This window comes from Trachurus japonicus, chromosome 16, assembly GCF_045865225.1.
Source record: "Trachurus japonicus isolate A0001 chromosome 16, Traja_1.0".
Classification (NCBI taxonomy): Eukaryota; Metazoa; Chordata; class Actinopteri; order Carangiformes; family Carangidae; genus Trachurus; species Trachurus japonicus.
In genome coordinates this window covers 26,643,225-26,667,367 of record NC_140922.1, presented here as the reverse complement: position 1 = coordinate 26,667,367, position 24,143 = coordinate 26,643,225, and the positions used below count along the sequence as shown (strand labels likewise).

Here is a 24,143-nt window from a genome sequence, read left to right as displayed (position 1 = left end):
TATATTAAATTCACAGCAGCTTTAATGTTTTTACTCTAACGTCATCCAGCTCTGATGAAAAATCTTGGTTTTAATTGTGCCAAAACCGCCAGAATGTGATTATTTCATGTGACAGAACAACAACCACCAGCACCACAGTTCATTACCTGCCAATGTTACGGAAGCAGTTGAGTCGGGCCTCTGTGTTCTTCCCGGGCCGCGGGGAGTAGAAGCCTCGTTTTCCGGGTTGGTAGAAGAGAGGAGCGTTGTCGTCCCCGTCGTCTGGGTCGTCCAGCTCCATGTCCACCACGCTGCGGGTTGAGCCATGACGCTTACGGTTCTCCTGCTGCTAAAAACCACACACACAAAAAAGGAATCTGTTTAAGCAGTGTGCCAAGTACTGCCTATGATTTTATATCAAATATCAAAAATCCCGTTATTCCAATGTGGATAAATGAGTCTAGAGATTTTGGTTCTTCAAAGCTGCTTTAAAATTTATCTCAAGTTGTGGGAAGCAAGTACTTCAATCCAAACTCTGAAAATGCACCACTTACTCAGCAAGAGCTTTAGAGTTAATCCCATGGATGAAGAAATTTTTAGATACAAAACTACTTGTTTTAGACATTACATTATACGTAGATATGACCAGAGGAAAGTAATTCAGCGTTTTATTTGAGAGCATTATTGAGAATTCATTATGATCTGTTGATGCAGTTATCATAAGATGCCTTTTTTTCCATGATAAAAATAGAAATCAAAAGTGTGTACACTAAAAGAGACCTGTGACCGTTTCCGTTTCCAAATTTGAAGAACAGGTCCCAGATGTTTCAGGATACAACTAATACTGTTTTCTAATTAAAAAATGTAGCACATGGGTTCTAAATGCAAATAAACCTGCTTATAAAAAAAGTTTATTGATCCCTTTTCCACTGTCAGTCTAGTTTGTCTTTATGTTTCGGGCTGAGGAGTGACCTCATCAAGTACACTTACACAGCACAGACGCAGCGGAGTGAGCTGCTAGCTGCCATAAAAACTAATAAGACTGATCCATCTCATCTCATCTCTGGGTCGGGCCCAGCGACTGAGCTCCAAAAGATGTTACAGCAGGAAAAAGGGAAAAACGGGGTTCAGAGCAAATCAACCTGTGTCTACTGCTGTCATTTGACCTGGCTGGACGCCTTTCCATTCCTGAACGTTAGCAGGTCGTAGCAGGTTTTTGGACAAGAGGCAAAGGGACGTGAAACTAGAAGAAATAACTCCACATGCTGGGACAGATCACAATAGTCATGAAAATTGAGTTTACTTGTGTTTTTTCTGGAGCCTCCAGGAGACCCAGGTCCAAAATACTGTCAGCACCATTTTCCCTAGAAAGACAAAATACAGGAGATTTTAGTTTGTCAAACTGCAGTGTGGGAACGTCAATTCCTCCTGTTAACTATTAAAATAATAATACTCTTCGTTATGCATGCCAGTACATCCATTTATGTGTTTCACTGTGGCGAAAAGAACCAATAATAGCAGCTGTATTCTGGCGTCCGTGGCTTTGTGTGACTGATTGGGCTATTTCACCTTCCATGTGCAATGAGAAGCTCCATAGCCTCTTCAACTCTGGCTCTGAGAGAGTCCTCACTGGCCAGCAGCAGCAGCAGCTGTGCAGGAGACAGCTCCAGCAACATGCCTGTGATTTTACTGGCAAACGCCTGTGGAGACAAACACAGCTGGTCAAGCTCCAGTCAAGGAAACGTAACGAATCCAAGTGTTCATGAGTTATACCACTGAATAGGGCTGGGTTTTTAAAAAAATGATTTTTCTATTATCATATGCCATTTCCCATTTCCTATGTTAGTCCCGTGCGATCGACTGTTAAAGCAGTTGCACTGTTAAAACTTCTGGAGTGGGTCATGATAAATAAATCTGCATTAATCTAACTGCTTTTGGGTCCATTTTTAATGTAAATATTAGGGCTGCAACTAATGATTATTTTCATTACCGATTAATCTGTCGATTATTTAAACGATTAATCGATTACCGGTAGTTGTTTGGTCAATAAGATGTCTTGTTTTGTCCACAAACCAAAGAGATACTCAGTTTATTGTCATGAAGGAACAAAGAAACCAGAAATATTCACATCTAAGAAGCTGAAATCAGAGAATTTGGACTTTCTTTCTTATAAAAAGCTACTCAAACCGATGATTCGATTATCAAAATAGTTGACGATTAATTTAACAATTGATTATTGTTCGATTAATTGTTGCAGCTCTAGTAAACATTATTATCTTCAATAATGCACCAGGTTAGAGAGTTCCATCTTTGTACAATTTGCAGCATTAGATCTGTGAAAATCTCTTTCATAACCAAGCAAAACCGGTATTAAAACGTACCACTGAATGCAAACGTCTGAGCAGACCGACCGACCCATGTGCAAATCAAGTATTATGCAAATTTGCCTGTTAGTAGTTGAGGAAATCTGTTTTGGTAACACAGAGCTTTGTAATGGCTACAGATATTTCATTACCGGTTGCATTGCGTGAACACGTGGGTAGAGTCGCTCCCCCAGGGCTTGTCTGTGTGCAGGCAGAGGGTCAGGCTCATCGCTGGGGTTGCCCTCTGATGAAGGCCTGAAAGGTCTCGTGTCTATGGACAGCTGCCTCCTCGAGTCCCTACGAGACAAACAAACAGGCAGGTTGACCTCACATAGCACACACACACACACTGCTTTGGTTTTAAAGCATCTCACTTCTATAATGAACCAATGTTTACCTGTCTCGGTCTCTCCGAGATCCCGCTCGAAGCCCTCCACTTCTCCTTTCTCTCTCTCGGTCTCTGTTCCTCAAACGCTGCATTAGATCTAAACAGATTCACACCAAACAGAGCGGGTTAACTTAAAAGTGGCATTTTTCACGATGTAAAAAAAAAAATCTTTTTGTTTTTTGCTCCTATAATATCTGTAATGTGACAATGACATTAGGTTCCATAATGCAGTATAGTTTCTATGTATTGTCATACTTGAATTGTAATCGTGATGACACGTACTGCTGGCCTGCATGCCCTTGCTGACGCTCTGAACACAGTCCAGGTTGGGAAGCTTATCGTTGGAGAGGAGAGCCAAGGCGATGGCCGTGTAGAAGCTGCGGGCCACGCCGCTGCCCTCGCCCGGCTCGTCTTTGAAGGTGACCTTCACCCTGTGTACAGCCATGGGCGTGGTCGTACAGCGCCGGCCAAAATGCGTGTTCAGCTGACGCATCGTCTGCTGTATTAGCTGGTCTCTGTCCCGGTCCACCTCCAGGGCCAGGTCCCGGGACTGCAGGTTCCTCAGTTTCTCCATCTCCCGACGGAACTTGGATTCCTTCACCTCGAAGCCGCCGAGCTCTGTGAGGATCTAGGTTTGAAAAAGAAAGAAAGAAACAAATGATTCTATGCTTCATTGTCATTCACTAAAATACAATAACATGCTTCCAAAGATGGCACGAGAGAAAAGTGTTAGAAAAGTGTTCAACATATAAGAAATAAGACTTTGACACAGTTGAAGTGGAATATTTTTTGTATGAGTCATTCTCAGCAGTCAAAAATCTTAATAAGCCTTAATTCAGTATTAATAAAGGTTGTTACATTCAGTTTGTGAGGATATAAAAGCAGAAAAACAATCCATATTTCCATAAGATACGTACTGATCCAGGCTCAGCTCCCACATCCTCCATGAAGACCCGACCAAAGAGCTCCAGGGACAGACGCCAGCGGCCTAGCAGCATGTCATGTGAGATCATCATCCCCATGAAACTACAGTGAGGTCTGGAGAGAGAGAAAAACACATTTAATGTGTTATATCATATTGAGGACAGAGTTTTAGACTTCGTTTAGGGCCAGCCTATAATAGCCAAACTTTATATAACCTAATTCTGACTATATTAGCAGCTGTCTCTCTACTATATAATTATATCGTAATTCAGTCAATGACTATTGCTCTCGAGTATAATTTTACTAATTTACTGAAAGCAAACCCTCAAAGAACATTTTCATTTACAATTACCAATCACTGAGGATAATTTCTGCTGCAGCCTCAGCTACATGTACGGCTACATCCACATTAATGCTTTAGGTTTAAAAACATATCACTTGAGTTCACTACAGTTACGCCTGTCATCAAATAGCCCCAACCAAGTATTAAGTGCATATAAACGGACATACTTTTCGAAGGCCAACATTTCCATAATAAAAACGCTTTTTTTCAATTTGTCTTTTGTAATATTAATTTTTTTTGAGATACAGAATTTTAGGTCTTCATTAAATGTAAGCCATGATCATTACAATTAAAATAAATTAAATAAACAAACACATGAAATGTTTCATTCTGTGTGTAATGAATTTTTCCTTTGGGGATTAATAAAGTAATTCGTATTCGTAATGGATCTATATAATGTATTAGTTTCACTTCTTGAATTCAATTACTGACTAGAGCTGCAACAATTTCTGATTAATCGAACAATAATCGATTAAATTAATCGTCAACTATTTTGATAATCGAATAATCAGTTCGAGTAGTTTTTTAAAGAAAAAAAAAGTCAAAATTATCTGATTTCAGCTTCTTAAATGTGACTATTTCTGTTTTTTTTTTTGTTCCTTTATGACAAACCAAGACACATTTTTTAACATTTTATTGACCAAACAACTAATCGATTCATCGTTTAAATAATCAACATTTTAATCATTTAAGAAAATAATCGTTAGTTGCAGCCCTATTACTGACATAAATAAACTTTTCAGGTATGTTAGTATGGATGGATCTAATTTCTGCGAGGCTACTCAAAACGTATCGTGTGTGTGTGAGCGTAGCCTTAGCCACAGAGCGGATTGCTTACCTGAACGATGGGAGCGGCGGTCCATCGCTCTCCGTGAGGCCGATCTCAGCGAGCAGGCTGCTCTTCAACTGGGCAGCGAGGTCGTGGGGCGACGGGCCCGGCTTCGAAGCCTCGAGCTCCTGCTCTGCCAGCGACTGGTTCTCTGCGCTCCTCTGGCCGGTTTCCATGCTCATCACGTTCTTAAGGTTGGCTGAGTACGACATCTTGGTGGGCAGAATCTGTTTTATAGGGGTTTCAGAGTAGTTCTTCAGTAATATGAACATATGTGTGTCTGCAGATGATGACAGTGTGATGATGAAAGAATGGAAATATAGAAATGAAAACAGAACACAGGCTATGTGCCAATATCCATACTTAAACGACAAAGCAAAAAAAAGACAAAGACTATCCAACACTTCCTGTATGATTTGCTATCCATTGTTTCCAAAGCCTTTCAAAAAAAGGCAGCGGAAATAATAAATAGGAAATTATATTAAAAAAAATTTGGATAGATTTGTATTTCAAAGTGCATTCAATAGTAATAAATCTTATGTGTGGATATTAGTACACAGCTGCCAGAGTGTTTGTTCAGTGAAGAGGGGTGGTATACCTGAGAGGGGGAGGGTAGAGAGGAGCCCATGTTTACCTCCAGGCAGTTCCTGTCCATGCTTGACTCAGCCAGGCCTTTGGTTGCCATGTAGGAGGAGGAGTACAAGCCCTGAGAGGGACGACCAAACAGATCCTCCTTCCTGGCATTAGGCTGCGAGACAAGAAGTAACATTGAAAAGGAAAAAAAAAATGAGGTTGAAGCCAGAAAAGGCTGTGATATATTATAATATCTTCTTTTCAGTCATGCCATGTCATGTCTCTTGAATGACTAATGTATGCTCAGTCATTTAAAGCTATTTGTGTCACAACTGCACAAGTCTTTCCTTCTAAACATTAAACACATCTCCACAACAAACCCCGCTCTGCGTTTCCCTGCAGCGACAGAAGGAAACTAGGAACAACACATGGCGAAGAACTTAACGACACCATGTGTTTTGTACATGTCTGGACCACCAGCATGTGGCTAAACATTCACACCAGCAAATGAGAGCACCAGCTATCACCAAGAATATAATTTTGGGGGCAAAATGTGAGTCATTGGAGAGAATGACAAATATCTTTCATCCCATCGTACGACCGTCAGCAGCAGCTGTGACTGTAACTCTTTCAATATTAACTGTCTTAGGGAGGAGGAGAATGGTCCAGTGGTCTGACCTGCAGCAGGTGGGGCTGGTCTGCCAGTGGGATCGCCTCAGCCAGGGGAACATCAAAGGGATTGGGTGGGATGCAGCCCAGGAAGGTCATAGAGTCAGAGCGGCGGAAGAAAGGATGGTTCTGACCCGTTTCAGCGGGCACGGGGTCTTCGTCCTTGTCCTGCAGAGTTGAACCTAAAAAGGTAAAGCAGAAAGAAAAGAAAAGAAAACAACTCTTAGTTACAAAAACACTGTTTATATTGGTGTTTATTTGAGTTTATTGAAAACTAATGCATTTCTTTTGATTTTATTTTCTTGAAGATGGTTTTTGAGTTTGATGGTTTCAAAGAATAAGAAGAACCGAGTTGTCCTTTGCACAAACTTGAAAAACTGCTTGATCAATTGTTGAATGATGCAGAGTTGTGGTCACAGAAAACACACAGAACTTGACAATCATATTATAGAAGATAAGAGATATTTATACAGGTGCATCTAAATAAATCTGAATATCATAGTAATTCAATTCAAAAGGTGAAAGTGACATTAAATAAACTTTTCTAACACATTATATAGATCCATTACACACAGAATCAAATTATAAAAAAATATTTTTAATTGTATTGATTATGGGCTTACATTTAATGAAAAATTAAAATCAGTATCTCAAAAAAATTGAATATTAAAAAAGACCAATTAAAAACAGCATTTTTTAAATATAGAAATGTTGGCCTTCTGAAGGTTGGAGCTTTTTGACTTGAACTACTGGAAATGGACTTTTCCATGATATTCTAATTTGCGAGATGCACCAAAACAATAAACCACTATTGTGTGATTTTCTGGCTTACTTTGATTGGTGTCCTCATCGTTCTCATGTTCAGAGTCTTCGTTGTCCAAACCCAGTTCCAAGATCTCTCGATTCCTACAAATATGGACAACAAGCACCGTTTAAGCCTCATGCAGAGTGTTTGTTAACCAGTTACCCTCTACTTTGCAAATGTGTCAAGATACCAGACAAAATCAATTGATCAGTTTCCTCAACGTACCTCTTTCTGTCTATCTGTGGGGTGTCCAGTGTGGTCTGCTGGTTCATGGCCTTGATCCAGTAGATGAGAGCCTGGAAGACGTAGGCCACGTGCTTCAGCGAGCACACGTCCAGCACGGGAAGCACGTCAGAATGCTCGTCGTTGTGCGAGCGCATCAGCGATAAGGCGTAGTTCAGGAAATCGCCCCGTGCCGACATCATGCCTTGGCGAGCCGTCAGCAGAGTGGCTGCTCTCCTGAAACAATTTACAGAATGAGTGAGAAACGTTATAAGATTATGAATGCATGAACACAGATATGAAGCTGAGCCGACAACCCAACACAATGTGAATGATTAGATAAGGATTATAAAAAGTTGGCAGTGGATAAAGTATAGTTTTATTTGTGTAAAGGCAACTCAGGTCTTCCATTAAGACTCATTTTAACAGAATAGTCTATATAATTTAAAGGGCTATATCCAGTTTATTCTGCTTTTGAACATAGTTTCTTGTCAAGAGTGGGTGGGTTTCAGCTCTTGTTTCAAAGACAGAGGTTAAAACAAAACGTTTTCAGGGCAGACATTCAGCATGCTAACTTCAGGAGAAGGAAAAAAATGTGATAAAGAGAAGCGATAAAAAGGGAAAAAAGTTTGATGCTCAACTTCCAATGTGTCTTCTAGGCTGTTATACAAAAAGTTTGATAATGCTATCATTTTAAGTAGTTTTTCCCCCTTTTTTTAAACCTATTGTTGCTTCTATTTGTTTGTTGTTATTTCTTGTCCACTCTGCGTGTACTGTAATTTTATGTGGGGAAGCCAAAGACAAATTTCCACTTGGGTGGACAATAAAGTTAAACTAAAATAAACTAAACTAGCTATGTGGTAATTCTTTTACCTGCGTCCCTCCAGAGTGCGCAGGCTGGCCTCCTCTCTGGCAGTCATGCGTTCCCTGCGGGCCGAGTGCTGGGAGGCGTGGAGCGGGTGACTGGGGTGACCGGGGTCTCCTGCAGACGACAGGGCCGAGCCGTATCGCAGCTGGGCTTCAGTCGAGTCCATGATGGACACCATCCAGTTCCAGGTGGGAATCAGCTTTTCCTCCACATAGTTCTGTGTCAACAAACATTTACTCTTTAGTTTGGTTTCACTGGGCAGATTCTTTCAGATAATTTGATGCTGTACAATAACACGATTAACTTTTCTTCAGGTCTAAACACTTAAAGGGATAGTTCAACATATTGGCAAGTTGGCCCATTGCCATAATCCCTATAGTTTTAGGAGTAGGTTTGTTACCTTTATTTGTTGGTGGCTCGGTGCAAGCTATTTTTAGAACGGCGGAGTAGAGCCGTGAGCTGCTCAGAGCTACGCTACAGAGGCTCATGGGATTTCTTGGTTTCCCTCATCAAACTCATCAAATACACAACAAGAGTTGTTTTCGAGGTAAATACAGAGACTGCTTGCTGAAAAACTGGCCCTGACAGGAACGCACATCAGCGGTTTTGCATGAATTTACCTCTAAAACAACTCTCTCGTCTCGTAACGTCTGGAGTTGTTGGATTGTGTATTTGATGAATTTGATGAGGGAAACCAAGAAATCCCATTAGCCTCCGTAACGTAGCTTTGAGCAGCTCACGGCTCTGCTCCGCCGTTCTAAAAATAGCTTGCACCGACAATTAAAGGTAACAAACCTACTCCTAAAACTATATGGATTATGGCAATGGGCCAATTTGCCAAAAATGTTGAACTATCCCTTTAAATTTTAAAACAGAAAAATAATCTGTGGAAGCTCTTCTATATTTTAGATCAGTATTTCGGTGGAGTCTATTTTTATTTTTATTATTAAACGTGATGTTACTGTGTCTTACCTGCAGGCTGACTGCATCCTGGTAGGTGAGCTTCACCGCAGCGGGGTACTGCGAGTAGACCAGGTGGTTGTACTTGGGAATTAGACTCATCAGGTCTGAGATCTGCCTGATCACAATGCTGTAGGCGCGGGCCAGGCTGCTGGCAGACGTCAGGTAACTGCTGGAGTTGCTGGCCTCCAGAGCGGCGGCGGCGGCTGCTGCGCTGGAGCTGATCGCGCTGGAGCGACGCAGGTTGGTGGGGTCGATGTAGATCAGGCCTGTGGAGCTCGCTGTGAAAGAGAGAAGCATTTTTAATTTCAGCGACACCAGTCTTGAGGTTTAAAAAACAAAAACGGTAACACTTTACTTGAATAGGTATTCATAAGATTGACAAAACACACAGCTGTCATAAACATCAATGAATACTTATGACAGCTGTCGTTAAGTGTCATTCAGTAAGTTATGTCACTTTTAATACAATGTTGACATTGTTTGAGATGTTTTTGTTCTGACAACTTGACATAAAGACAATTTAAACTGTCATAGCAGACCTAATTGCCAAACTTTAAAAATTATGTCAAGTTCTCATAACAAGAACATCTCAAATAATGTCAACTTTGCATCAAAAGTGACATAACTTACCGAATGACACTTAACGACAGCTGTCATAAGTATTCATTGATGTTTATGACAGCTGTTATGTCATGGTTATGACAGTTTTATGTCAATCTTATGAGTACCTATTCAAGTAAAGTGTTACCACAAAAACAAACAACACAATTAGAAATAGAAAAGGCAAAAAACAGCAAAAGCGTGACTGACCAGCTGGTGTGGAGGAGCTGGAGGGGGCGCTACCAGTGGCCCTCTGGCTGGGGGCGTTTCTTACAGCCCACTGCAGGGAACGAGGAGCCTGGGCCGCGCTGTTGGCGTGCGACGCGCTGGTCGTTCTCTCCAGCGGTTCGTCCAACAGGAACGTTTCCTGGTCGACATCGTCGCTCTGACTGCTGCTGCTGTCGGAGTCGCTGGAGTCGTTGGACTGGGAGTCATCCTCTGAAAAGAAGGCAGGGACACTGCTGGCACCTTCAGAGAGGAAGGGGGGAGGAGGAGGGGTAAGGAAAGGAGACAAAGGAGACAAGTTGAAGGGATTGAGTTTTCATCTCACCCCCTCTCTCTTTTGTCTTTCACATCAGTTTTTTTTTCCAGGCAGGAGTGCAGGTTAGTGAATCACACCACTACAAGGCCAAACAACACTAACATGATGGTGAAAACACTGAGGCTTCAGGTCAAACAGCTGCTCTCTCTCGATCAGTCTGTGCTAAATAATTTTTTTTTTGTAACAATTTCATTAGAGAGACAGAACAGCAACATTTCAATAGTACTGAATATAAAACATCATTAGTAGGAACTAGGCTTGTCACGATAACCAGAACTTCAGTAGTCGATACCATTAACTGTGAATTTCCACGATTCTCGATACCAAAAAAAAAAGCAAAACCCATGTGATTCACTGGGCTTACTTTGTTATAAAAACAAAAACAAAGTTTCACAACAAACTTTCTGTATTCAAGCTTCACTGTGATTCAAGGACAAAGTTGTATGTCCGGTACTCATGGTACCAAAAAAAAAAAAAAAGCAGCTACTGACGTATATTTTGCGTGTTGGCATTGACTTGATACCGAAGTATTGGTTCTTGTGACAACCCTAGTAGGAAATACACATTATAAATGACCAAAGAGAGAAAAAAAAACACCCACACCATTTTGAGAAAGGCTACAAAGTTGATTAGTTTGTTATTGGGATGAAAGAACAAGACTAAACTCATGATGAGAACAGTAAATGGTTAAAAATGACACAACAACAACAGTGAAATGTGAGAAGGGGGACGAACTGAAGGAACTCTCAGCAGGAAACGTGTGTATGCATTTTGCAAATTCACTCTTTGCCCTGACATCTGTATATGCATTGAAGTAAAGAGGAGCTCATACCAAAAATAGGAAATGCCAAGGACACCCTACTGCCTGCAAATGAAATACATTGGGTATTCAGCCAGGGACCATTTTGTCTGCTGTATCATTAGCTCTCCAAACATAAATCCCCCACAATCCAAAATGCCTCTTAAGCACTAGTGACTCTGTAAGAACTGAATTAGTCGGTAACTCAGGGGAAAAGAAAAATAAACCACAGTGCAGCAAAAGAGAAATCCAAATTCTACTCAGTAAGCAGTTGGGAGCCTTACAAACATTTGGAAAGATTTCAGTGAAAAGGAAGTCAATGAGATAGGCGACCGCATTTCCACAATTTCCACAAAAAAAAAAAAAACTCAATACAGGACTTTGAAACTCAGGAGAATGCTTCATGACGCGGTTTTAAATGAAATAAAAAAATAAAAATAAAAACCTAAACTTTAAGAGATTGAAAACAGCTGCCGAGTCGACCAACCTGCTTCGGAGCCAGCGGTTGCTGCCGTGACAACACTCCTGCGGCCACTTGCGTTATCCTGATTGCTGTGGTTACTTTCGCTGTCGCTCTCCGTCTCGGCCGCTGCCAGCAGATCGAGCTCCATGTCGCTTCCTGAGAGGCAGAAACAAAGTCAAACCGTTGTGTTTCAACTCACGGCCACGATGTGTTTTCAGGATCAAATTCGGGATGTCAAGATTACTTGTTTTCACGATTAATCGCGGTATTAAAACAATATTTTAATCGTAAAGGTTCCTAAATACCGTCACTTTCCAAAAAAGATTATATCGGAACCATGTCGGCAGATCAGTGCAACATGCACAGAATGTAAAAGGAAGACTTATTCCCTCCAAACAAACGTATTAAGTCGATGACGGCTCGCCAGCCTGTCAAACATGCCGCAATGAAATAGCGACGAAAGGAGGAAATATGTCTGATATGAATCATCGCCTGCGGGAAAAGCACCCGGCTTTGTACGCCAAAGTAAAGGTAAAAACACAGTAACTGGGTTAAATAACGTTACTGTCAATTTACTAAACGTAATGCTGAATTGGTAGGAATTTAAATGTTAGCGCGTCATTTGTAAGAAAAAAAAAAAAACGACTAAAAAAACTTCAAATATTTCCTCTGAAGAATTAGTAATTGGTCCTATATTAAAAGATACTTTAAATATTTAGTTTATATAATTAGTAATGCAATTATATTTTCACTATATTTGATTTTACATATTCATAGTGTTGTAAAATTATTTAATAAAATAATCGTGATTATTTCTCTGACAATAATCGTACCAAGAAAATCTATAATCGTGACATCCCTAGATCAAATATATTACTCGTCAACTAATTTCCATAAAAAAGGGGCCGTGTCTCACCATCCTCGTCGTGTTCATCATGCTGTCCTTCTGCCTCAGCGTTCTCCTCTCCTTGTTCCTCTTGGTCGTCATGATGGTCTTCCTCCCCTGCTACTCCCTCTACAACCTCAACCTGAAAGACAAAGCAATCAGATCTTAATAAGACTTATGAGGCATGAAAGACTTCAGACGAGATCTAAAACTAAAATGTTAACAGGAGGAAACTAAAAGACATTCATCAAGATGTAATCCTGCAAATCAAATAAACAGTTTGAGTCTGAATTCCTTGCGTACAAAGTTCATTATGGCCTTAATGAGTTTATAATGAGGCTCCCCCACCTCTTCCACATCTGCTGATACGATGTCATCCTGCTCCTCGTCTCTTCCTCTGACAGGCTGGGACTGGCTGCTGCGTCGAGGCTGGGGGTTCCTGATGATATAAGAGGCAGCTGTCTGACTGGAGCTGGAGAGAAAAAAAAGCACCAAAAAGTCTTTATTTCTAGTGAATAAGAAAAATCAAGCACCCCCTTTACTTCTAATTCCTTCTATTTACAGCAAACTCTAGTGAATGAATCAATGATTTGAAAACCCTCAAGTCTTTTTGTCATTGCATTTCACTTCACTTCGTTCAATACAAGCCAAAAAAAGAAAGAATAACTACCACAAGACTCGAGCCTACAGCAAAATGAAGGATTGTAACCAACATGTAACTAACCTGCTGGACTGGTCAGGTGAGGGTCTTGGGGGCAGAGGTTCGACAGAGAAGAGCTCCTCGCTGCCCTGAACAGCATCGATGCTGGTGCTGGCCAAAGTGAAGGGAGCCGTCGGCCTCGCGATGCCCATTCGAACTGGAACAATCAGTGACTCGGCTACGTTGCACAGCTCCTCCACAGCGTAGGGTAAGAGAGCCTGAAAGACCCGTCGACACTTCCCAATGGGCTGGGGGATGAAGTTACTACAAGGAGGAAAGGTGGAGAATAATTGTTAGAATGAAGATAGATCCATGATGACCTAAATTACAAGCAGTTCCCTTGAGCCTATGCCCGAAATTGTACATTAACCGTTAAAAAGGGATACTTCACCTAAAATCAATAATTCACCAATTTTCTACTCACCGTCATGCCAAGGAAGGGTCTGGAGAACTTTCTGAGTTATCAAAACGCTTTAGGAGTTCCAGGGGGGGTCCAGCTGGCAACGGATTTTCATATAATGGCGGTGGATAGAGTTCACTTTTGAATCGTCCAAAACACAGACTATGAAACATCCAGATACCTCCATACTGCTCGTCTGTACTGACCCAAGTGTCCTGAAGCCGCCACATGAAAAAGTTGTTCGGGAAAAAATAATTTGATCTCTGTTTTTAGCCTTGCTATAGTAGTAGCTCCCAGTGACTGTGTTGATGTGTGTGAGCATGGGCGAGATATTCGTTCCTCGTTGTAAACCATTGGATGTATGATGTAAACACGGAAGAACATCTCCCAGCAAATCTTGCACAGTCACTGGGAGCTACTGCTACAACAAGGCTAAAAACAGAGATCAAATTATTTTTTTCCGAACAACTTTTTCATGTGGCGGCTTCTGGACAATTTGGTCAGTACGGACGAGCACTATGGAGGTATCTGGATGTTTCATCGTGTGTGTTTGGGACAATTCAAAAGTAAGCACTATTCACCACCATTATATGAAAATCCGTTGCCAGCCGGACCCCCCCTGGAACTCCAAAAGCGTTCTGATGACTCTCCAAGCCCTTTCTTGGCATGATGTTGAGTAGATGATTGGTTGAATTATTGATTTTGGGTGAAGTATCCCTTTAATGTTTTATGTTCTTACTTTTTCTTCTTGGAAGAAGCCATCTCCACGCTAAGGATGACAAACACCCGAGCTACAGAGCGAAGGAACCTCCTGGTGACGTTGACCGCCTCCTCTCTCCGGCCAGGAGTATACTTGTTCTGCAGCTCCTTCACCAGTGTGCCCAGTAATGTGTCTATGAACTATAATAAAAAAATAAAAATAAAAAACACCCATGAATGACCAAATTACCAAACTGCAGAAGACACAAAATTACAGGTAATATTTAGGTGTTATCATTCAGTGTTACTGGTTTGAATAAGTTAAAACCAGAGAAACCAGAGCCACTGACTGGACTTACAGTGATATCAGGAGCACACTTGACTATGAGGCAGTGGGTGAAACAGTCAAGGCGAATGGTGCCACTCTGCTGGTTCAAGTAGACCTGCTCTTCAGGCAAGAGGTGGGCAATTCTGCTGCTGGCACTGAGTCTAGGAAAGAGGAAAAAAAGAAAAGAAATAAAGACATCAAAACAGAGTCTGATTTAACTCTAACACTGTTTAGAAATCAATGGAAAATATACAATTATAGGTCACGTTTGGATTATATCAAGTCACTCAATGAGCTCTGTGTCAACATCAGGTAAGTTTACTTAAAGTATGCTTGTTTATAACTAGTAAGAAAAGACTTCTGTGGATAAACCAACTAGAATATTGTTTCTGGAAAAATACTGTCAACGCTGGGGTTGTTTTTGTTGGTTGAGATAACTTACGGGTCTTTATTTTCCTGAGAACCAAACATGATCATCGACTTGAGGGCGTTCCAGTCCTGCAGAACCCGCTCCAGAGCCAACTGAGCGAAGCGGGGAGGTTCTAGATCATGGTCTGGCATATCAGAGTCTGAAAGGGAGGAAAGACAAATAATGTTTTTAAAAGAAAGCCACAGGCACAATCTCCAGTTACTGTGCATAAACTGCTTTGTCTGTCCTGGTGGTTTAAGTGGATGAAATGAGAGTGAGATGATGATGATGGACCTCACCCTCTGCATTAGCAGCCTTGCGGTTCCTGTCTTCTCTGATGCGTGGTGGTCTGTACTGACAGTGCTCGACGCTCTGCCTGGCAACAGTCTGGACCAGGAACAGTAATATATGTTCCCCCCTGCGGGTGGAGACGCATCGGTCAGACATTTCTACTCACAAAAATATGAAGTATCCTTCACCCAAAATTGAAATTTCACTCATTATCTACTCATCCTCATGTCGACTAAGGGCTGGGAGAAGTTTCAGAGTCCTCCGTGGCTTCTCTGAGTTACAGGGGGTCTCGGCATAGCAGTGCATGTCCATATAACGGTTGCAAATGGATACCAACTGTCTTCGTAACAAAAAGACAAACCAAAAAACAGCCAAATACCTCCATGCTGCTCGTATGTAATGTCCGTCTTGTATTGAAGCCCCGAAATGCGAAATTGTCCCGAAAATTTTTAATTTAATAAGCTTCTCAAAGCTCCTCTTCCCGGTTCGTCCAATTTGGACGAACCGGGAAGAGGAGCTTCGAGAAGCTTCCGCTACAAAACAAGTTTGAAATATAGACTTATTTTATTTTTTTCGGGACAATTTCACATTTCTGGGCTTCAATACAAGATGGACATTACATACGAGCAGCATGGAGGTATTTGGATGTTTTTTGGTTTGTCTTTTTGTTACGAAGACAGTTGGTATCCATGTGCAACCGTCATATGGACATGCACTGCTATGCCGAGACCCCCTGTAACTCAGAGAAGCCACGGAGGACTCTGAAACTTCTCCCAGCCCTTAGTCGACATAAGGGGGGGATCGATAATGAGTGAAATTTCAATTTTGGGCGAATTATCCCTTTAATAAAAGGCCTTACACACTACCTAACGTGAAGTTAAGATGATATAGACCCGTACAGACAGTTTAGGAGTCTCACCTGCTGTTTGGTGTTGTGACCAGGTTGGTGGCTGTGAGTAACCGGTACAGCAGATCCAGACGAGCAGCCTTCTGGCCGGCGATCAGTGTTTTACACTTGCATTTCTCCCAACAGTCACAGTACGCTGTGGGAGAGGTCCTCTTCAGCCTGGGAGATAAACAGAGTAACATAATGTATGATTATAAATGTGTCCTAGTTTTTTTTTTAAAAAAACAGGTGAGGCGAAGCAACAATGTGAAACCGTTTTTTATTTTTTTTTTACACAAGGATGAAACAAGGCCACACTCCAAACTAGGACTTACTTGCAATCGTGTCCTTTGTGACACACCCGGGCACACTCGGTGCAGCAGCAGAGGGACTCCAGCAGGCCACAGGTTCGACACTCAAAGATATCCTGCAGACAAAGTCAGGTCAGTGTTTCAACTCCAAAGTGAAGATGAAGAGTTTCTACACACAAAACTGTCTTTAAAATTAGTGAGGTTCCTCTACGTGTGGCGCTACGGAGGTACAGAGGTTGGTCTGATGCAGGGTCCAAAACTAACACTCGCCACTTACAGGTAGATTTTGTCTCTGGTTGGTGAATTTTTTAAGACCACTCCCCACTCTGGCACGTTATTTTTTGGCTGTTAGTATGTTATTTTCTTTTCAATGATGTTCCTCGTTACACGTTTATTGCTGATTGATGAAAAACATCAACCAGTATTCCATATTCATCCATAATTATTATAATGGCTAATTAAAGAACACTTATTTTTACACTTACATATCATAAATTGGAAGTGTAACTAAAAAGAAAAATGGATTTTTACACCTATTTTGAATTTTACTTTATTAAAATATTGATTGAGAATCGCATATAAGTCCCAAATGACATGTTAAATAATACTGATAGCAATTTACAACACCTAAAAACTATTTTTAATTGGTTGGCTGGTAAAAAGTTAGTTTTGGACCCTGATCTGATGTGTATATTATACTCATGTACTAGTTTATTCTGCTGCTCAAATTTAGCAAGCAACAATAATTAAGTGAAAAAAAAATCCTATCCTCTATTTTCCAGGCGTAGTTCGTTGTCAGTTACATAACTGGCTCTTGAAACGCGAACATAATGAATGACATACACTAACTGACAACCTTGTACACGGCTCAGGCAACAAAACACTTGACCTTTTCAACTGCCGGGTGCTTTTTCTCTAGAAACTCTTCACTGTAATGATATCCTCTGGGGCTGACCTGGTTAATGTGCTCAGCTCCAGTCCAAGTGAAACTGCAGGTGTCATTGCAGCAGAGAACATACAGGGGCGAATCATCTGGGTTGGTCCCTGAGGGGCAAATCATTTCCATGAACACCGAATCTGCATCCTCCTTCTCGGTAATGCCCGGGTCACCCACTGTGTTCGAGACAATTAAAGGAACAAAAGGGGGGGGGGTACGGGAAATGTGAGTTACAACATGATAGTTAGCTGTTGCAGGCAGGGAAGGAAAAAAAATAGGTCAGGATTCACATAACTCGTGGATAAGATCCAAATGTTCCAGCTGTTACCTAACCAGATAAAATTACATCAGATTTACAATAAAACACGCTGCTTTCTCAGAATCTATTCACTGAGGAGGCAACTGGTTGTTCACGGAAACTTCATTTCTTTCCCCGTGTGCACATTATAAACACATACAATGAGTTTATGTTCACAATATTAGGCATTTAAAGGGATATTTCAACATTTTGGCAAATTGGCCCATTGCCATAATCGCTATGGTTTTAGGAGTAAGTTTGTTACCTTTATTTGTCAGTGCAAGCTATTTTTAGAACGGTGGAGCAGAGCCATGAGCTGCTCAGAGCTATACACTACGGAGGCTCATGGGATTTCTTGGTTTCCCTCATCAAACTAGAGGTAAATTCATGCAAAAAACGTTGATGCATGTTCCCATCGTGGGCAGTTTTTCAGCAAGCAGTCTCTGCATTTTACCTCAAAAACAATCATAACGCTCGTTATTATCTCATAGCGTGGTGAATGTGCAGGTCACAACTTGTCCACCAGAGCGTTTTGGAGTTGTTGGATTGTGTATTTGATGAGTTTGATGAGGGAAACCAAGAAATCCCATTAGCCTCCGTAGCGTAGCTCTAAGCAGCTCACGGCTCTGCTCCGCTTGCACCGACAATTAAAGGTAACAAACCTACTCCTAAAACTACAGGGATTATGGCAATGTGTCAATTTGCCAAAATGTTGAACTATCCCTTTAAGTACAGTCTCCCTTCAAATACCAGCCCACCCTGTAGCAGTATGCAGACAGCTGACCTATTAACTTACCCTTGGCCATTTTCTGTGCAGCCTCCAATACAGTAATAGCCGCTGGGTAGGCTCTCCCACTGACCGCCAGCATGAATGGAGTCATTCCACGGGCATCCCTGGCGATTAACAACAGCAACAACAATGTGTAAGAGCACTTAAGAGACAGATAGGCAGATAAACCGGTAATGTGCAGTATATCAATAAATGTGCTTTTACAGCGATAAATAATCGTACTTTGCAGACAGCAGCTCCCGGAGGTGTGGCCTCAGAACAACACTGTCACACATCAGCTTTAGGATGAGGTGAGCGTTGGCCTTCCTGTCTTTAGATTCAACCACAGACGGCTCAGTGGACGGCCCTGCTCACACAGAGAACATGTCAAATATTTGTACAACCCACAACTGAACTTCATGTCATCACTTGCTCCTCCTCCTCCTCCTCCTCCTTCTCTAACAGTGAAGACTTTGTTACCTGCGATGGTGGAGGTGCTGGGTCCCTGGCTGGTCCCAGTGGAGGCAGTGGTGAGTGAACCCACAGCTGGTGCTAGAATGAAGTCAATGTCACCATCTGTTGATAGAATAATAGTGGGGGGGGGGAAACAACTTAGATAGTCCATAGATGGCACTGACTTTGACATATCACTGCAAAGTTAAAGAAGCAAAACTAAAGAAATAGTGTTCGCCACCACGTTACGAGACGGAGTTGTTTTCGAGGTAAATTCATGCAAAACCGCTGATGTGCGTTCCCGTTGGGGGCAGTTTTTCGGTAAGCAGTCTCTGCATTTGCCTCAAAAACAAACTCTGTCTCATAATGTTCTGTTATTCTATCATAGCGTGGTGAATGTGCAGGTCAAAATTTGTCCACGAGAGCGTTTTGGAGTTGTTGGATTGTGTATTTTGATTTTGTTTTGACGAGGGAAACCAAGAAATCCCATGAGCCTCCGTAGCGTAGCTCTGAGCAGCTCGCGGCTCTGCTCCATCGTTCTAAAATTAGCTTGTACTGACAATTAAAAGGTAACGAACCTACTCCTAAAACTATAGTGATTATGACAATGGCCCAATTTGCCAAAATGTTGAACTATCCCTTTAACATATACATTTACTGAGTCATTTATTTATTCACTTAGGGCACGGGCACAATCTCAATTCCTGTTTAAATTCTCAAGGACACAGATCAATCAAATTATCCATAATCAGTCTTGTTAGTATGCACTGACCAGGATCCATGGGCGGGGGGTCGGGGACCCAGCTCGGTGGGGCAATGGGTGGAGACACGGGGTCCTGATGGTCACTGGACGACGGGCCGGACTCGTGCCGACCGAGACCCGCTGCTCTCAGAGACCTCCGCATCATTTCCCTCAGACGAAGCCTGGATGTAGAGCAAGGCACGAACATTAAAATCAAATCGCCACACTGGTGTTTTGATATTAAAGGAAAACACTATCAGTAGCAAAGAGATTCTTGTATGGGTTTTTATTTTTGACATTTGTATTTTTCTGTATAGACTATTCTGCAAAAAAAGAAGAAAAAAAAAAGTGCACAAATGGTTATTTACCCTCTGCTGCTGGAGGAGCCGGTCCTATTTCCAGAGCTGTTGCTTGAAACCACAGAGATAGCATTGGCAATCGCCTCCACAGCAGACAGGCGCTCTGCAAATGTGTTTCTCTCCGACCTTTCTGCTTCTGAAATAACAGCATTGTCACTTAGCTTGGAGAATGGGAGTCAGGAGGAGCAGGTTATTAAACTGTTACAGGTGAGCACACTTCGGGCTGGAACAGCGCGGTGAGAAAAAGTAATTTTCTTTCACAGTTCTGTTTCATAATAATGAAAAAAAAAAGGCAAAGTCTAAAACTGAGACACATTGGGAAGAAAAATGTAAATGTATCCAGGAAAAAAATAAAAAAGGTAATATGACTTTCTGTTAAAGCGCAGCTCCCGGAGAGAATATAATATCGACTGAGTGATAACAGCAGCTTACCCTCCTCCTCTTTGGTCTCCTTATTACTAACGGGGAAGCAGACGGAGACGGCGGCGTGGAGGATGTTGCGGTTTCCGTCGCAGCGGTGGCCCAGAAGTGCTCCGAGGGCCTGGTTGCCCTGATCCAACAGGAAGGCCTGCTCAAGGTTCACCAGGTACTGTCGACACGCCTCGTAGTCACAACGCAGCACATGCTGCATTAGTGTCTGTTTCTGAAGAAGAAGAAGAAACGGGAAGAGTGAGTCAGTAATGTTTACTCATTTGCATGTCTATAAAGTTTCACTTTGACATGGACAGACCTGCATTTCGGTTTCAGTCATATTTTTGTTTAGAAACATAATTACAACATAGACATAAGTGATTAAATAAATACTACCAGAGACTTTTTGTTCAATCTTCTATACATAATATTCATGAGGTTTCTGACATTTTCTTTACCTCTACAGCCATAATAATAATAGCAGCTTTCTTTTTAATGGTGGAGTTGGAGGGGAGATTGGCCAGAGAGTGAACTCCCATCCCAAGGCTGTTTATTGGTGGTAGGTCCAACCAATCAGGATCTCGAATTCCACCCATGCAGTCTTTGGCCATTGGGTAGATTGTGCCATTTCCATCTCGGAGGATGATGGGAGACTCCTGGAGGGGAAAAAAATAATTATATTTTATAAAAAAAGGCACACAAATGAAGAATCTACCAGATGCCGTTGTCTTTATCTGCAACAACAATGTCGGCAGTTCGGCATCTTACCTGTCCTGCAGTGAAGATGGCCACATTGCGCTCACTCTGCCCCAAGAAGGCCAAGTTACTGGTAGGGAAGTTATTCTCCTGCTCAGCTTTGCCTGTGGCCAGGTCAAAGATACAGTACCTTACCCAGTTACCAGTTTTCAGCACTGCGTGGACTCCTGGAGGGTGTAGAAGTGTTTAAGAGTTAGATATACATAAATACAAATCAATAAATACATTGATATATTATATAGAGCACAGACAGAACAAAAGCCCCACCTTTGGAGTCAACATTCACAGCCAGAATCTCAGCCTTTTCTGGGATGCAAAGCTTTTTCGGTGTGCGCTGAAAACAATCGGGAACTTTAGGAGTTCCACCGGTTTTGACCACCTGTCCGGAACAGATTGAACGAGACAAAAAAAAAAGTCAGTGAATGTCAACGTCATGCTCACACCTGCACCGAAAATCACATTATGCGGTTATCAACGCTGAAATGAGGGCACGAAACAGCGGCTCCGGTGTCTGTACCTGCAGCTCGTCTATTCTAAGGAGTCTACAGTCCTGCAACAGCGACGACGGGTCCGAGTCAGTGGGAGCTGCGGCGCTCTGGTTGCTCATGCTGCTTGATGTCCCTGGAAATTTCACAGCAACATATGCGCCATCCACTTTCAGCACCTAGGAGAGAATATATAAAAAAAAGGCATCATTAAGTTGTGGAACTGAGATGTAATGACTTAGAAACAACAAAGACATACACAGTGTGAATAAATGACCTTATTTACATTACATATCATCACATTTTAATACATTATCATATTTTCAGATGCACTCACCTTTCCCACGGGTACGTTTTTAACATCCTCCACAAACACCACCTCCCTGAGGGGCCACTGCTCCTCATTCACCTTCTCTTCCTCTTTGGGAGCCGGGGTTGAACGCCTTCGCTCTGCAAGTAATACAGCACATTTATTAAGTCCTCTAAGACACATCTGGATTATTTGCAAATGCAGAGCTGGGAAAGATTTAGGAAGTTTATATACGACTGATTCAGCGTTGTATATAAAATACTGCAGAGCAGGTGATGGCAATTTTTGTGCGGAATAGGGGGGATGAATTATCAACACAGACAGCGAGCTGCATGGTTCATATGATAAGTCAACTAAATGCACCACAGTATACACTCTGAGCTGCTGGCCACACTTCCTTTACAGGGAAACAGGCGGCGGGGAGGAGGGGTGAGAGTTGGAGGGTGCTGATAAAAGCCTGTGCACCATCTGTTTCAAAGTCAAAGGGCTAATGAGAGCACAGAGTGAGTATGAAATTGGTTCTGTGCCTGGGAGATAGAGAGGAAAGTCAAGACTTCAGCGCGGAGGAGAGAGCAAGAGGTTAAGAGGCGAGAGAGAGTGGAGAAGACGACTTACTGTAGGGCAGTGAGGCGCTGCTAGCAATGGAGGAGGTATCGCTGCAGGTAGAAGCTGGGGAAGGAGGAGGACCCATCTCGGTCTTCACCAGCTCTGGTTTACTTTCAGTCCTATGGTGTAAGACCCAAGACAGTGAGATGAGTTTGATCTAAACTATCAGTTCCAAATATTTACAGATTTTTTTTATTTTTTGCAACATGAGGAAATACTGACTTGATTTCCTGGGTCTTAGTCGTCTTCTCCATGTTCTTGAGGCTCTCTGGTGAGCGCAGCTGGAACCTGCAGCTGTCGTTCATGTTCCAGACAGACTCCAAAAGGACGCCCACTTTGGGGATCCCAGCACTGACAGAAAAGGCCACTGCACCGGCATGGTAGAGGGGGTTATTCCTCAGGCACACCTATGGAAAGAACCGGTACATTCATTTAGTTAGCAGCAAGAAATGCGGGTAACCCTTTCATTTACAGGCCATTAATTATGTGATGTCAAGTAATATCCAATAAATAACAATTAATTGCGTTAGACTGTCTAGAAATAGCCTAGAAATAACGGTCAATTTCATAGTAATGTCGAGAAATATAGCCAAGAAATAACGATTGATGGCATAGAAATAGCCAGAAATAACAGTCCACTGCAAAGACTTTTGTGGAGAAAAATTATGTCCTTTCCCACAAAATTGAAAGAATGAAAAACATGTGTAATCTTTTGCCTTTATGAAAAACATGACATTAGTATGAATCATTATTTCTAGGTTGTTTCTTGACATTACGATGGAATTAATTGTTATTTTTTGGCTATTTCTTGACATTATCACGTAATTAACATCCTGTCAATTAAAGGGCTACCGAAATGCGTGTTACACCAACTGCAAAGACGTTAATACGGGAGGTCTTGTCATATAAAAAGTCAAAATTGCGTCTCTGACCTGTGTTCCCACGGTGATGTTGGGTATCGAGGAGATGCCAGCGCTGGACTTTGGCTTTTTGTTCTTGGCTCTGGCCTTTTCAAGCATCTTCTTCCGTTGACTAAAAGGCACAACACCCCTGCAGCAGACAAACACAAGCAGTGAGGTGTCACACAACACAACACTGACATTCATACTTTGCCCTGACATGAAAAACTGCTGTCACTTTGTGTTGACAAAGACATCACTTCTGCATTGCTTGTTAAATGTTTAATGTCAAGGATACTTTCACATTGTTTGCCTCAGGCTCCCATTGTGTATTCAGGCAGGAGCACAGTAGACAAAGAGAGACAGTAAAGCTGAATCTTCTTTGCTCACTGGAAAATGCGCACAAGCTGATTCTTACAATTAGGAGGTCTTAAATCAGGTCAATCAATCTATAACAGTGGAAAGATTAACTATCAAAATGCAAAACCGACACAATACAGACTGAAAAGCCCTGTTTGTTGTCAAGACATACCCTTTCCTAAACAATCCTGTGATTGAATATTACACTGTTATCACACTTTGCAGGATGCCAATGCCAATGTTATTGTTAAAAATATGGATTTATTTGTAATGCCACTATTATATAGTTTTATAGAAAAACACTTTCTCCTCACCACCAATAGAGGCTATTCTCCAGCTGTGCACATGTGTAGAGTGCACAGCAGTGCAGTGACACCATGCGTTCCCCCTGCAGCTCGGGGAAAGCCTGAGCACTGTGCTCCAGCTTAGAGGCCACTGTGCTCAGTGTGTCATCCACCCAGGTCGCCACCTATACAGCACACACACACACACACACACACACACACCAACACGTGAGTT

At 42.0% G+C, this 24,143-nt stretch overlaps 2 protein-coding genes across 25 annotated transcripts in view; one reads left to right on the top strand and one right to left on the bottom strand.

Annotated features, from left to right (window-relative positions):
- atp6v1c1a (ATPase H+ transporting V1 subunit C1a) overlaps positions 1-24,143 on the top strand; it is a 423,473-nt gene that overhangs the window by 356,163 nt on the left and 43,167 nt on the right. The window lies entirely within an intron of this gene.
- The window catches only part of ubr5 (ubiquitin protein ligase E3 component n-recognin 5), a 37,839-nt gene that overhangs the window by 2,882 nt on the left and 10,814 nt on the right, over positions 1-24,143 (bottom strand). For 4 of the 24 annotated variants that reach the window (XM_085802879.1, XM_085802882.1, XM_085802902.1 and 1 more), the window contains 42 exons: positions 23,939-24,093; positions 23,298-23,415; positions 22,588-22,772; positions 22,375-22,484; positions 21,787-21,899; positions 21,482-21,628; positions 21,232-21,343; positions 20,977-21,131; positions 20,667-20,864; positions 20,230-20,440; positions 19,807-19,933; positions 19,469-19,620; positions 18,724-18,819; positions 18,487-18,610; positions 18,271-18,368; positions 17,195-17,352; positions 16,264-16,355; positions 15,962-16,108; positions 15,051-15,169; positions 14,785-14,911; positions 14,374-14,503; positions 14,055-14,215; positions 12,940-13,179; positions 12,564-12,687; positions 12,246-12,357; positions 11,354-11,485; positions 10,900-10,932; positions 9,737-9,994; positions 8,936-9,204; positions 7,969-8,180; positions 7,099-7,332; positions 6,901-6,974; positions 6,078-6,250; positions 5,425-5,574; positions 4,836-5,053; positions 3,648-3,768; positions 2,986-3,358; positions 2,740-2,827; positions 2,495-2,639; positions 1,549-1,679; positions 1,283-1,343; positions 147-328 (listed from right to left, as the gene is read on the bottom strand). In XM_085802879.1, coding sequence (XP_085659005.1) covers positions 147-328; positions 1,283-1,343; positions 1,549-1,679; positions 2,495-2,639; positions 2,740-2,827; positions 2,986-3,358; positions 3,648-3,768; positions 4,836-5,053; positions 5,425-5,574; positions 6,078-6,250; positions 6,901-6,974; positions 7,099-7,332; positions 7,969-8,180; positions 8,936-9,204; positions 9,737-9,994; positions 10,900-10,932; positions 11,354-11,485; positions 12,246-12,357; positions 12,564-12,687; positions 12,940-13,179; positions 14,055-14,215; positions 14,374-14,503; positions 14,785-14,911; positions 15,051-15,169; positions 15,962-16,108; positions 16,264-16,355; positions 17,195-17,352; positions 18,271-18,368; positions 18,487-18,610; positions 18,724-18,819; positions 19,469-19,620; positions 19,807-19,933; positions 20,230-20,440; positions 20,667-20,864; positions 20,977-21,131; positions 21,232-21,343; positions 21,482-21,628; positions 21,787-21,899; positions 22,375-22,484; positions 22,588-22,772; positions 23,298-23,415; positions 23,939-24,093 — 6,365 coding nt within the window. The remainder of the gene's footprint in view (positions 1-146; positions 329-1,282; positions 1,344-1,548; positions 1,680-2,494; positions 2,640-2,739; positions 2,828-2,985; positions 3,359-3,647; positions 3,769-4,835; positions 5,054-5,424; positions 5,575-6,077; positions 6,251-6,900; positions 6,975-7,098; positions 7,333-7,968; positions 8,181-8,935; positions 9,205-9,736; positions 9,995-10,899; positions 10,933-11,353; positions 11,486-12,245; positions 12,358-12,563; positions 12,688-12,939; positions 13,180-14,054; positions 14,216-14,373; positions 14,504-14,784; positions 14,912-15,050; positions 15,170-15,961; positions 16,109-16,263; positions 16,356-17,194; positions 17,353-18,270; positions 18,369-18,486; positions 18,611-18,723; positions 18,820-19,468; positions 19,621-19,806; positions 19,934-20,229; positions 20,441-20,666; positions 20,865-20,976; positions 21,132-21,231; positions 21,344-21,481; positions 21,629-21,786; positions 21,900-22,374; positions 22,485-22,587; positions 22,773-23,297; positions 23,416-23,938; positions 24,094-24,143) is intronic. The other 20 variants (XM_085802889.1, XM_085802885.1, XM_085802905.1 and 17 more) reach the window with 15 other exon arrangements.